This window comes from Brachyhypopomus gauderio, unplaced genomic scaffold (genome assembly GCF_052324685.1).
Source record: "Brachyhypopomus gauderio isolate BG-103 unplaced genomic scaffold, BGAUD_0.2 sc113, whole genome shotgun sequence".
NCBI lineage: Eukaryota > Metazoa > Chordata > Actinopteri > Gymnotiformes > Hypopomidae > Brachyhypopomus > Brachyhypopomus gauderio.
The window spans coordinates 435,985-447,965 of NW_027506934.1; the positions used below are offsets into that span (position 1 = coordinate 435,985).

Consider the following 11,981-nt stretch of genomic DNA (forward strand, 5'->3'; position numbering starts at 1 on the left):
GTGTCCCATATCCACACTGACTAGTTTAAACTGCTAACTTCATTTTTTATTTCCTAAATCTTAAACCAGCGCAATTCGAAGATAGTTCACGAAGACAGGTTACGTCTGCAAAAGTGCGTGTTGTACTGTCTGAAGATACAGATTAGAAAATAAACTTGATTACGTACAGAGAAATTTATCTTACCTGAAATCATGACAGAGAATACTGAATAATGAAATAATACATTGTAGGTCATAAGGTGAAGACGTTTTTCGTTTAATCCCGTTCCCATATATGGGGCACTAAATAATTCTTTCTTTAATAAAATGAACTATAATAATAATTATTTCTTTAATAAAATGAATTATTGGTGCAGAGCGCAATAGTAAAAGTTCTCCATGTATAATCCTGCAGTTTTTTTTTATTCGTGTTTTAAATCGGCTATAGTTCCTTCCTCGCGTAGTAGTCTTTTCTTCATGAGTGATACGGATTCGCGGACTTACTTCCCTCTAGACCAATCAGGTGGCCGCATTTTGGAGCTGAAATCCAACATGTCTGCGCCCGTTTTGTCAACACAGAGTAGTGGAGATGAAGAATTTACGACAACACTGTCTTCAAAGGTGCTTAAAAAGGGTGCAAAACAATGTTATATGCATCTTACATCTTTAAAGAAAGAAGAGGCAAATGCATTTTCATGAACGCGGTGGGATACATTCAGGAATAGCGTCAAACGGTGGCTTGGTTTAAAGGGTGAGAGACAGAGGACAGCAGAAACATTTAAACCAGGGGTTCTCAACTGGTCTCAGCCCGGGACCCACTTTTTCTCATTGTCATTAAGTCGCGACCCATTAAAGAAAAAAAAATTGTAGGTTGCCATACACCATGCACTTTATGTAATACAACTTGTTTGGTGGTCTTATGAAGGACCTTTTAAAAGCTATTGAAATTATTTCAAAAAACAGAGTATGTAGTGCTCTGGGGCCTTCACGACTGCCCCTTGCGTCCGTGTTAAGGTAATTTGTAGACGGTGCCTTAGACGTTGCAGTGGTGAAAGTTGCACATTTAAAATAACATGTTGTCTGCTATTTAAAATATGTCTATTCCTGACGTAAACAAAGTTGTAGATGTTTGTCTTAGTTGCCAGAAATAAGAATTTTCATATTCTGGCACTTTTGCTAATACTGTCAAAGTTATTGAAGAAAGAATTAAGAATATGTGAACGTGAAACAAACTTTACTAGTATGCATACGAGTGACTTTTGATCCCATTAAAATTACCTTAAAACTATGTACAGTTATAAAGAAGTGTGTCCTCTTTGGGTCCAACACAGAGATACGGTCTCTGGTCCGACAGAGATGTAGACTGAAAAAATGCGATATTTTTCGCTTGGCCATTTTCAACGCTTAGCGATTAGCGCTCCGCTGCTTTGCGAGTCACGCTGGTGATCAGATTCCCGCATTTGTTGATGGGGAGTGAAATAATTATATTACTTGCAAATTTAAATTTATGGTCGCGATTGCGACTATTTTAGTCGCAGTCTGGAGCCCTGGCATGTCTGACGGGTGCCTTTATGTCTTTTTTCAGGATAAAAGGTGAGTACAAAATTAGAAAAGTAGCATATTAATTTTTTTACAAACTGTCCGCGACCCACCCAGAACGTGTCCGCGACCCACTTTTGGGTCGCGACCCACCAGTTGAGAATCACTGATTTAAACATTGTATAGAAATGGAGTTTGAGAATATTCCCGAAGATGCTGGTATCACCCCACTAGTTACCGCCGTTTTATACACAAAAAGCGCTTGGATGCGACAGAGAAGCGAGTCACCCATTCTTCTGAAGCTCAGGATACGGACAGATGCGAGTCTCTGCCATCCCCTGGTCCTTCACATCTTCCCCAACAAAGAAACTTGGGTCCAGGACGGGCTTGTCCTTGTGTTGTTCCTGTGCTTCCTGCATTATAAAAAACATGAAAGAAAAAGTATCTAACTGTTGGAGGCAAACGCCAGAAGGACCATCTGTCACAGGCAGAAATGTTTTCAGCAGGTAAGTAAAAAAAATACAGTTATAAAAAATGCATTCATTGATATTAATAACATGTGGAAGGCTAAGAAGTAAAATAATTTATACAAATTAAGCAAAAGTATATATATATATATATATATATATATAATGGTGTGTGTATGTGTGTGCATGTATAAAAGAGAGAGATCTGAAAGGTAGCATATTAGCATATTAAAGAGCACCATTTGCCACTGTTTGTCCCTGTTGTGGAAATGAAATATCTTCTTTCTTTTATTTTTAAAGGCCAATTGCTGAAAGCTGCCACGATGAAGGAAGACACTAGCATACTTGTTCATATTCAGGACAAAGACTGTGTGTCCCTGGAGGTGTGATACCACAAGTCCTGTTACAGACAGTAGGCTACACCAGATTCTTGTCAATGTCCACTGTGTGATGGTGGGTGCGGCGTGAAGGACGAGACACAAATCCTTTGTGGCAGCAAACGTCACTTTACTTATATATATATGTTGCGCAATAGCGCACGATAAACAGACACAAGCACACAACAACGTGTGGACATTAGACAACGACGAGCACAGGACACTGGAGCACAGGAGCACAGGGTTTTTTCAAACCAGATCTTTCAATGGAGGTGGAGGTGTGCTGTGAGGCAGGTGCTGCCCCTCTACACTCCGTTCACTTAAATTTGCTTTCTCTTAAACCCTCAGTATGGGTTTCATATGTGACTAAGTTAGATAAACAACTTTCTACTCAGTTTAAAGTGCCTGTTATGATTCTATGTTATGTTGTGGCACTTTTAATTATGTCTGTAGGACCATGCTGGAGTCGGCCATTTTGGAGTAGGCCATGTGGGGGTAGTAACTCCATGCAAACAATTTGGAATGAAGGCACAATGTATCCTCTAGTCCAGCAAAGCTATCAAGTTGGCCAGTACAGCATCTATAGAAGTGTATTACATCATGGCAGAGCATTTTCTTTCTCTACAAACCAGCGTACATCAAGAAAAAGACTGAAACCATCTAAGGCTGCCTGGAAGCTTTCTGGATATTTGTTGACAACCCTGTTGTTGTTAGCAGGTGATATACATCTTAATCCTGGGCCTGGAATTTCCCAAAGACTGGATGATTCTATTTGCCATCAAGCCTTGACTTCTGGGACTGCTCCATTGTCTTTGTTGGGTGAGTGCACTGTTGATACACTAAGGCAGACTGCTCTGCATTTGCCATATAACACAATAGAGCTGGTCAGGCCTGTGTTAGCAGATGCAAGCTTTGATCATTTGGATACAATGCCTTTACCTCACTACATGGATCTACCGGTGCAAAGGAGGCTAATTGATTTGCCTAAATCAGTTCCCCTGAACCCAGCAATTATTAAACAACGACAACTGAAGCTGTTTAAAATGGTAAATCACGCAAAGGTTTTATGGGACTGTCAGGCAAAGCCAAAAGGACTTCTAGGTGGCCACTTGAATATTAGGAGTGTGTCAGCAAAGAGTGATGAACTGAAACATCTTGTATCAGGTTCAAACTTGGATTTTCTCTGCTTGTCTGAAACATGGTTGCACAAGAACTCTCCCTCAGCTATGGTGAACATTCCAGGTTTTAATACTTTTAGAAGAGATAGAAATGAGGGTAGAGGTGGCGGTGTTCTATTTTATGTTAAGGACAGTATTACATGTTATCAATTAGAATGGCCTTGTCTTATGAATTTAGAATGTTGGTTTGAACATTTCTCTTTCACCTCAAATGTCTTTTGTAATTATTGGTGTCTATCGCCCACCTTCATCAAATGTTGAATTTTATGATAAGCTGTATGATGTTCTGAAGTGCTGTGATCCCTCTAAAGAGATTATATTACTTGGAGATTTTAATATCAATTGGCTAGATAAAACAAATAGGAAGAAACTGAAACATCTAACTGGTAGCTTTGACCTGACTCAAATGATAGAAGGACCAACCTGGATAACCAGATCTTCAGAAACACAAATTGATCTGGTTTTTAGCAATAAACCAGACCATATAATAAAGACCTTTAATATGGTCACAGGACTGTCTGACCACAATTTTACATTAGTTGCTAGGAAACTTACAAGAAAAAGGTTTAAGTACTCCTCTAATAACACACTTCCAACAATTAGGATACCTAGAAGTGAATTTAACAATTTAAAGAATGCATTGAGTGAAGTTAACTGGTCAGAGCATCTCTTTCATAATCATGTGGAGGAGGATGCAAAAACTTTTGTATCTATGGTACATGATATAATGAGTCAGTTTTTGAAAACAGTAAAACCTAAATCTCAACAGAACTGTCTTCCATGGTTAAGTGGGGACATATGGTCCATCATGAAACAAAGAGACCATGCACTAAAGCAGTTTCTGAAAACAAGAAAAGAATATGATAGGAAGACTTTTACAATGCTAAGAAACAGAGTGTTAAAGGAAATTCGAAAAGCTAAAGCAAAATTTTATGTTAATGTTATACATGGAGCAAAAGGTAATGCTAAATTATTATGGCAAAATCTAAAAAAAATAACAGGAAAAAGTAGCATATCACAACAGTATATTAAAATTAACATGGAAGGAAGTCTCATTCAAGATCATGATAGGATAGCTGACATTTTTAATAATTATTTCATGGATTCAGTTAAAAGCCTTGCAGAAACCTCTAGTCTAGTGGAGCAGTGCAAAGTACCACAGTTACCGAATATCCTGTATCCAAAATTCTCATTTAATGTTATTACAGAATCAAAAGTGGAAATGATAATTAACTCTATGAAGAATTCTAGGGCTAAAGATGTATATGGAATGGATTCTTTCTTTTTAAAAACTAATAAAGATGTACTTATGGGTCCACTAGTGAAGATTATAAACCAGTCATTTGAACAGGGAATCTTCCCTGCCATTTGGAAGCACGCTGTAATTACACCTATTCACAAATCAGGAAATCAAGCAGATGTTAATAACTACAGACCCATAAGCATCCTCCCTGTCCTGTCTAAAGTTGCAGAAAAATGGGCAGCTGAACAGCTGACTTCATATATTAATAATAGCCCAGTGACTCTCCATCCTTTGCAGTTTGGATTTAGGAGGCATTATTCCACTGAAACGGCAAACTGTTTCTTTTTAGAAAACATTAAAGCAAAAATGGACAGGGGGGGGTGTTGTTGGTGCAGTTTTCCTTGACTTGAGAAAAGCATTTGATACAGTGAACCATACAATTTTACTAAACAAATTGATAAACTTTAATATATCACCATCAGCAATTAAATGGTTAAAATCTTATTTAGAGAATAGAAAACAATGTGTACGGATTTGTAATTCAATATCCAGTTACTTGGATTATGAAGCTGGAGTCCCCCAGGGGTCAATATTAGGGCCACTGTTGTTCAGTTTATATGTTAATGAGCTTCCAAATATTTGTCCCCCTGGTGTTGTTTGCCAAATGTATGCAGATGATACAGTTATCTATGTGCATGCTAATGATAAACAACGGGCTGCACAAATGCTTTCTGATGCTATGGTTTATATCAATGACTGGTTGAACAAATCCTGTCTACATCTCAATGTTGAGAAAACTATTTGTATGTTTTTTACTAAAAAGGCAGACTCTGTAATGGACCCAGAAGTAATTGTGCAGCAAGAGAAGCTTAAGGTAGTGCAGGAATTTAAATATCTTGGTGTTACTTTAGATTCACAATTGTCTTTTAAAAAGCATGTGAAAAAAGTTGTTACTAGGGTAAAATTTAATCTGAATAACTTTAGATTTATTCGGAATAGCTTAACTACAGAGGCAGCAAAACTGTATATGAATGCTATGATTTTACCACATATCACCTACTGTCAAACGAGCTGGGCACAGACATATAAGGGAAATCTTAAGCCGATTGAGATGGTGTACAAGCAAGCCCTAAAAGTTCTAGACAAGAAAACATATCGCCACCATCACTGTAACATCTTAACTAAGTATGGTTTTTTAAATTGGGAAAATCTGGTTAAGTTTACAAATGTAGTACTGGTTTTTAAAACCTTAAATGGCTTAGCGCCACCAGTGCTAGACGAATGTGTGCGTAGGGCCACAAATAGGTCAACAAGGTCTAGCACAAGAGGTGACTGTACTATTCCATTAAGGAAAAGTGTTTTTGGTCAGACTGTTTTTTCTTTTCGTGCTTCACATGACTGGAATTCTCTCCCACCTGAGATAAAAGGGTTAACAGCTGTCGGTCTGTTTTACAGACGATTGAAAGTCTGGTTATTGAGTACACAGACGTGTAAGCATAATGGCTAATTTTGTTTTATGCTGTATTTTTGTACAAATTCATTTTTATTTCTTTCTTAATTACTACTACTGTGTATTGTGTAAGACTGTTTCCTTCAGAACATCAACCTGCCCAGGGACAGCAGATGAAAATTAGCCATTTGGCTAAATCTGGTGCATTTACACCATGAAATAATGATGTTGATTAATGTGTATTGCCCCTGTTTAAATAAATAAATACAAATACAAACACTGCGCGAGCGCACATTAAATAGGCAAGATACATTACCCCCACGTGATCACGAGACGATTCACAGGTGAGACTTATAAATCACACGACAAAATCCCAACCACGTATAACCACTGACGCAGACAAAGCACGTGGACAACGTTTACACACGCCCAAAAGGGAGGGGCCGGGGTCCTCAACGTGACAGACGCCCCCTCCAAGGGCACTACCCGTCCCGGGGTGCCAACAGGACCGAGTGCCCCGAACCCACGACGATGGGCGGATCCGACTCGCTCAGTCCTGCGTCTGGGAGGTGACCGCCCTTGGTGAAGCGTCCGCCACAGACTGCCTAGAACACCCTCCCTGGGAAGACGGGGGAAAAGACGGGAGACACATTAAACGGAACAGAAACAAACACACAGACTGGCATACACACACACAGAGGCACAAACGGGAACAGGGGATTTGGCAGACACACGGGAAGACTGACGAACACTGGCACAGACAAACACATAACAGGCGCCAGGCTTCGCGCCAGGAGGAGAGCGAGCAGGGGAGAGAGGTCTGGAGCTGCTGGTGCTGCGTTGGGCAGTCCCCCTCCTGCCTTCGCTGCAGACTCTCCGCCATGTGCAGCGCGGCTGGAGGACGTGCCCGGTGCAGCGCGGCTGGAGGACGTGCCCGGTGCAGCGCGGCGGGCAGATGTGCCCGGTGCATCGCGGCGGGCAGACGTGCCCGGTGCATCGCGGCGGGCGGACTGGCCGAGCGGGCCGTGTGGGTGGTCCCCTTCGGTCTCCATTACCTCCTCCTCCTCTTCTCCCCGGCTCCACTCCATGGACTGCTCCGGGCTGCCACCCTGGGAGCAGTCCATAGCACTGTCTCTGGAGCGAGCGGAAGAGGGCGTCCGCTTCCCTCTCACGGTCTCCGCAGACCTCTCTGAGGGGGGAGGGCTCTCTTCTTCCTCCGTAGTATAGGAGCCCTCGTCCTCCTCACCCCTCTCTGCGGTGCGAGAGGAGCCCACGGGCGGAGGGAGGTAATCCTCTTCCTCCGATTCCGACTCCGCCTCCTCCCTACCGTAGTCCACGGTGGAGGCGGAGTCCTCCGGAGGGTATGCCTCTTCCTCCTCCCCTCCACCATAGTCCACAGTGGAGGTGGAGTCCTCCGACGGAGGGTATTCCTCTTCCTCCTCCCCTCCACCGTAGTCCACGGTGGAGGCATCATACAGAGAGGGAGGGTAGTCTTCTCCGTCTCCACCGTAGTCCACGGTGGACGTGTCGTTCAGTGACGGGGGGTAGTCCTCCTCCTCTCTGCCGTAGTCCACCGTGGACGCGTCATCTGGCGACGGGGGGTAGCCCTCTCCTTCCTGCTCCTCCTTGGAGTCCTCCTCCCCGAACTCGCTCTCTGGGGTGGACTCGGTAGCTCCGAGGACGCATGAGCCCACCCTCAGCGGTGAGAGGGCGCGGGGAGGAGACAGGTGTCTGGCCAGCCAGACCCTAACCGCCTCCTGGCGGAGCACCACCGCCCACTCGGGGCTGGACGCCTGTCTAGCCATCCGCAGCAGGTCGGCGCACTGCGGATCCCGCTTCAGCTGCACCGACGTTGGCGTGGCTTCGTGGTGCGGGGAGGAGTCCTCTTCCAGCTCGCCCTCTGCCCCATATAGCTTGAGGACACTGACCCTTACAGGCGAGAGCTCCCGGGAAGGCGAGGGATGTCTCTCCCGCCACACCCGCACCGCTGTCTTGCGGTTCTCCTCAGCCAACTCCGGTATAGCGGTCTCCCGAGCCGCACACAGTAGATAGGAGCACTCGGGATCCCGCTTCAGCTGCTCCGGAGTCGGCGTGGAGTTGCGGCGCGGGGGGGAGGAAGACGCGTGGTGGTGCTGCTTGCTGGGCTTCTTGCCCTTCTTGGGCTTTGGCTTGTAGCCTGGCATGACGTGGGTGTCTCAGTAGGCTCGTTATTCTGTGACGGTTGGTGCGGCGTGAAGGACGAGACACAAATCCTTTGTGGCAGCAAACGTCACTTTACTTATATATATATGTTGCGCAATAGCGCATGATAAACAGACACAAGCACACAACAACGTGTGGACATTAGACAACGACGAGCACAGGACACTGCGCGAGCGCACATTAAATAGGCAAGACACATTAGCCCCACGTGATCACGAGACGATTCACAGGTGAGACTTATAAATCACAGGACAAAATCCCAACCACGTATAACCACTGACGCAGACAAAGCACGTGGATGTTTACACACGCCCAAAAGGGAGGGGCCGGGGTCCTCAACGTGACACACTGCAGTGACAGGGACCAGAAGAAGAACAGTAAGTTGCTATATTTCATATTGCATCAACTAATAATTCTCTGCCCTTAGTCACATTGTTTATTTATTTTTTGCAGAAATTAGTCAACTTATGATGCCAGCTACAAGATCTTTTGTGAAAAAGTCGTCCACCATAGAATAATTGTAAACCAAGAGATACTTACAATGATCCAGCTAAGAAGGATCTTCATAAATCTGGGGAATCCGCTCCCATCCCCCACCCCCCCCCCCCACCCCCCGAAAAAAAATTGTTTCCTTTCCTAATTAACTGCAATAAGTAAAACATAAAAAGCTGAGACGACAGTACAGCTTTAGAAACGCAATAAACAATAATATCTGTACTAGATAACTTCTGCAAAATAAGGTTCACAGCTCCGTGTTTCTGGGGAGCGGAATATGTAAACAACGAGGACGTTAAAGGGATGAATCGAATCTAGCTAGCGGTGGACGCTAAAGACAGCTAGCGTCGCCACAGCGGGTGGAAATTATCACACAGTTAAGCTCGCCCACTAAGAGGGAAGATATGATTGGTCAATTTTGCTGTCATTTGAACCTGGTATTGCCTGAATTGTAACTGCCAGGCCCTCAGCGGGAATTACAGTCCTGATAGGGGGAGACACAGGCTCACAGGCTTCCACTTAACCCCTCACCTTCCAACACAGATTGAATAGACACGGGTGAATAATTTATTTGCTTATATTTCTGTAATTTTTTAGATGTCGATTGTCAAACTGTAAGTAGATTTTAAAAACTGGATAAATTATATATATTTGTTTTAAGAATATTTTATGCCCTCTGAGAGGGCGTAGAGGGCCCTGACGGTTCCCCACTGCAATTCTATGGCGGATGACATATATATATATATATATATATATATATATATATATATATATATATATATATATATATATACACATACACACTCACACTTTTCATTTTGTGATCTTCTTTTACTGTTTTTATGTTGCAGGATAATTTGAAGAGGCGGTTAGCCCGTGACTTCCCCCAGCTGGTGTTTTACTCTCCCAGCAAGCGCAACATGTGTCAGATGGTTTTTGTCGAGACGTTATCTGCAGATACTTTGCTAGACAGGCAACCTCACCCATTAGACACAGGAACAACAACTGAGTCAACTGAGGTAAGACAAACTGAAAGTGACTGTGAAAAAACCCCAAATACAACAGCTGGTCAGGAACAGTGAAGTGTAGGTGCCTCAGTGACACTACAGAGGACACAAGGACACTTTATAGTGCAGCACTGATTTTACAAAAGCTTTTGCGTGACGCTTCTGGGATGACATGCCCATGGCCACCCACATCAGATGACTTAAATGTAACTGAAGCTAAATCTGTTGTCCCTCTCAAATTGTATAATCTGATTTCCTGGATTGTGGGTGCAACTGAGGAACCAACGCTGGCTATGTTGATATTCCAGGTTGTTTTTACATGCACAACATGCTGCACAGGAACTTAAGACTGTAGTCATCAAGAGCCCTGATACTGATGTGGCAGTAATTGCTGTAAGTTTGCAGAGAGCTTTACCTTGTAGGTTGTATTTTTTCACTGGATTTACCAACAGAACAAGAATCATTGACATAGCCAAGGTGTCATCAGCTCTTGGCACCCGTGTGTGTTCAGCGCTTATTGGGATCCACACATTCTCAGGATGTGACTCTACAAGTGCCTTTCAGGGCAAGGGCAAAAGAAAGACATTTTCTTTTGCCTCAGAGAAAAAGGAATACCTGACTGCATTTACAGATTTGGGCAGTAGTTTTAACCTGGATCAGTCGACCTTTGAACTGCTTTGCAAATATGTGTGCCAACTGTACGGTCAGACATTCTTGGCAGATGTGAACGATGCCAGATACAAACCATTCTGCATGTCAAGCTCAGCTTTGCCACAACTATCCATGCCACCAACAAGTGATGCCCTGTATCAGCACTGCAAAAGGGCAAACTACCAAGCAGCAATAACGAGACACTCTCTGAAAAGTAATATGTGCCCCTTCACCCATTGGCAATGGATGGCACCTTGAGGATGGAGAGTTAACGGTGACCTGGATAACTAAAATCCGCCCCTGAAAGTGTGTTGCAGGTAGTTCACTGCAGTTGTAAGCAGGGCAAATGTGAGACAGGGAGATGTTCCTATATGTCTGCCAGCCTGTGTTGTACAGATTTATGTAGATGCCAAAATTGTGGAAATACTTTAAAAGAAACAGAGCACATTGCTCCATGGGATGATGAATCTGATGACAGTGAAATGGATGAATAATAGTAATGAGTAAGAAAAGAACTTTGGACATTTTTTGGGGTGGATAAAGTGTTGGATTTGGGATTGAGGGACAGTAATGTATTCAATGCTAGAATGAACCATGCTGTGACCTTAAGACACCATTCTGTACTGTGTATGAACATATTTGTAGCTGTATATTGCATTTATTGCAATGTTTTTATAATTTTATTATTTTATTCATTATTTAAAACAAAACTGGGTGCAGTAACGTTTTGATTTATTTCAGCCACCATTGACCAAAGTCTGTACTTTTTGTTGCTGTCTCTGATTACACAGTATCTACTGAAAATTTTGATATATAAAACACCAGTGTATACAACATCATATTGTGTTTATGCTTTATTTGTGTGGTGTCAATTTCTGAAGTTTAAGAAAAAAATCTGCAAATTTGCAATATTCCTGTCACGTTGTGGGGGGGGGCCCTGCCGGTCGCCCCCGTTTACAGCGGCAGATGTCCTGTTTTTGGTCACGTGATGTTCGTCTCTCAGGTGGGCGCGACCCGTGATCCGTCGTTTGTTCGTCTATATATGTCTTGTCTTTGTACCAGTTGACTGCTGGTTATTATTTCCTTAATCTGGATCTATGTCCCGGGTATTTGGTTTGCGCACTTTCTATTAAACCATCCTCTTTCCCTGAGACTTGGCGTGATCGCTTCCTTTTTAGTTGCTCACACTGCCCATCACAGAATAACCAGCCACCTTCGGAAGCCGCCAGTCTCCCTTACTTTCTCCTTCGTTCGTGGTCATGTCTCGTGGTAAGTGTTTGTCTACGTGCTGTGTGTTTGTTCTCTTTCTACGGCTCTGGGTCCCACAGATGAGGTAACCGCCAAAGGTGAGATTTACGGCCAGACCCTACTCAATGCTAGGGGCGCCGGCTGT

At 43.3% G+C, this 11,981-nt stretch overlaps 1 protein-coding gene across 3 annotated transcripts; it reads left to right on the forward strand.

The window, feature by feature from the left end:
- The first annotated feature begins 539 nt into the window (after nt 1-539).
- LOC143497841 (uncharacterized) lies at nt 540-11,203 on the forward strand. 3 transcript variants are annotated; one of them, XM_076993425.1, is made up of 4 exons: nt 540-2,024; nt 2,286-2,368; nt 9,782-9,949; nt 10,246-11,203. In XM_076993425.1, the coding sequence occupies exons 1-4, from the start codon at nt 2,012-2,014 to the stop codon at nt 10,282-10,284; spliced, it is 303 nt and encodes a 100-aa protein (XP_076849540.1). In that variant the 5' UTR covers nt 540-2,011; the 3' UTR covers nt 10,285-11,203. The 3 variants fall into 3 exon arrangements, 2 of the variants coding, with proteins under 2 accessions (XP_076849540.1, XP_076849541.1); XM_076993426.1 differs by having other exon boundaries at nt 10,390-11,202; XR_013125903.1 differs by lacking the exons at nt 540-2,024; nt 2,286-2,368 and adding an exon at nt 8,805-9,488 and having other exon boundaries at nt 9,782-11,203.
- The last annotated feature ends 778 nt before the right edge of the window (nt 11,204-11,981 follow it).

Excerpts from the sequence above, each read along its gene's own strand:
- LOC143497841 (XM_076993425.1), top strand. Across the intron at positions 2,369-9,781 it reads AAGACTGTGTGTCCCTGGAG|GATAATTTGAAGAGGCGGTT; the intron begins GTGTGATACCAC and ends TTTATGTTGCAG. Across the intron at positions 9,950-10,245 it reads CAACAACTGAGTCAACTGAG|GTTGTTTTTACATGCACAAC; the intron begins GTAAGACAAACT and ends TTGATATTCCAG.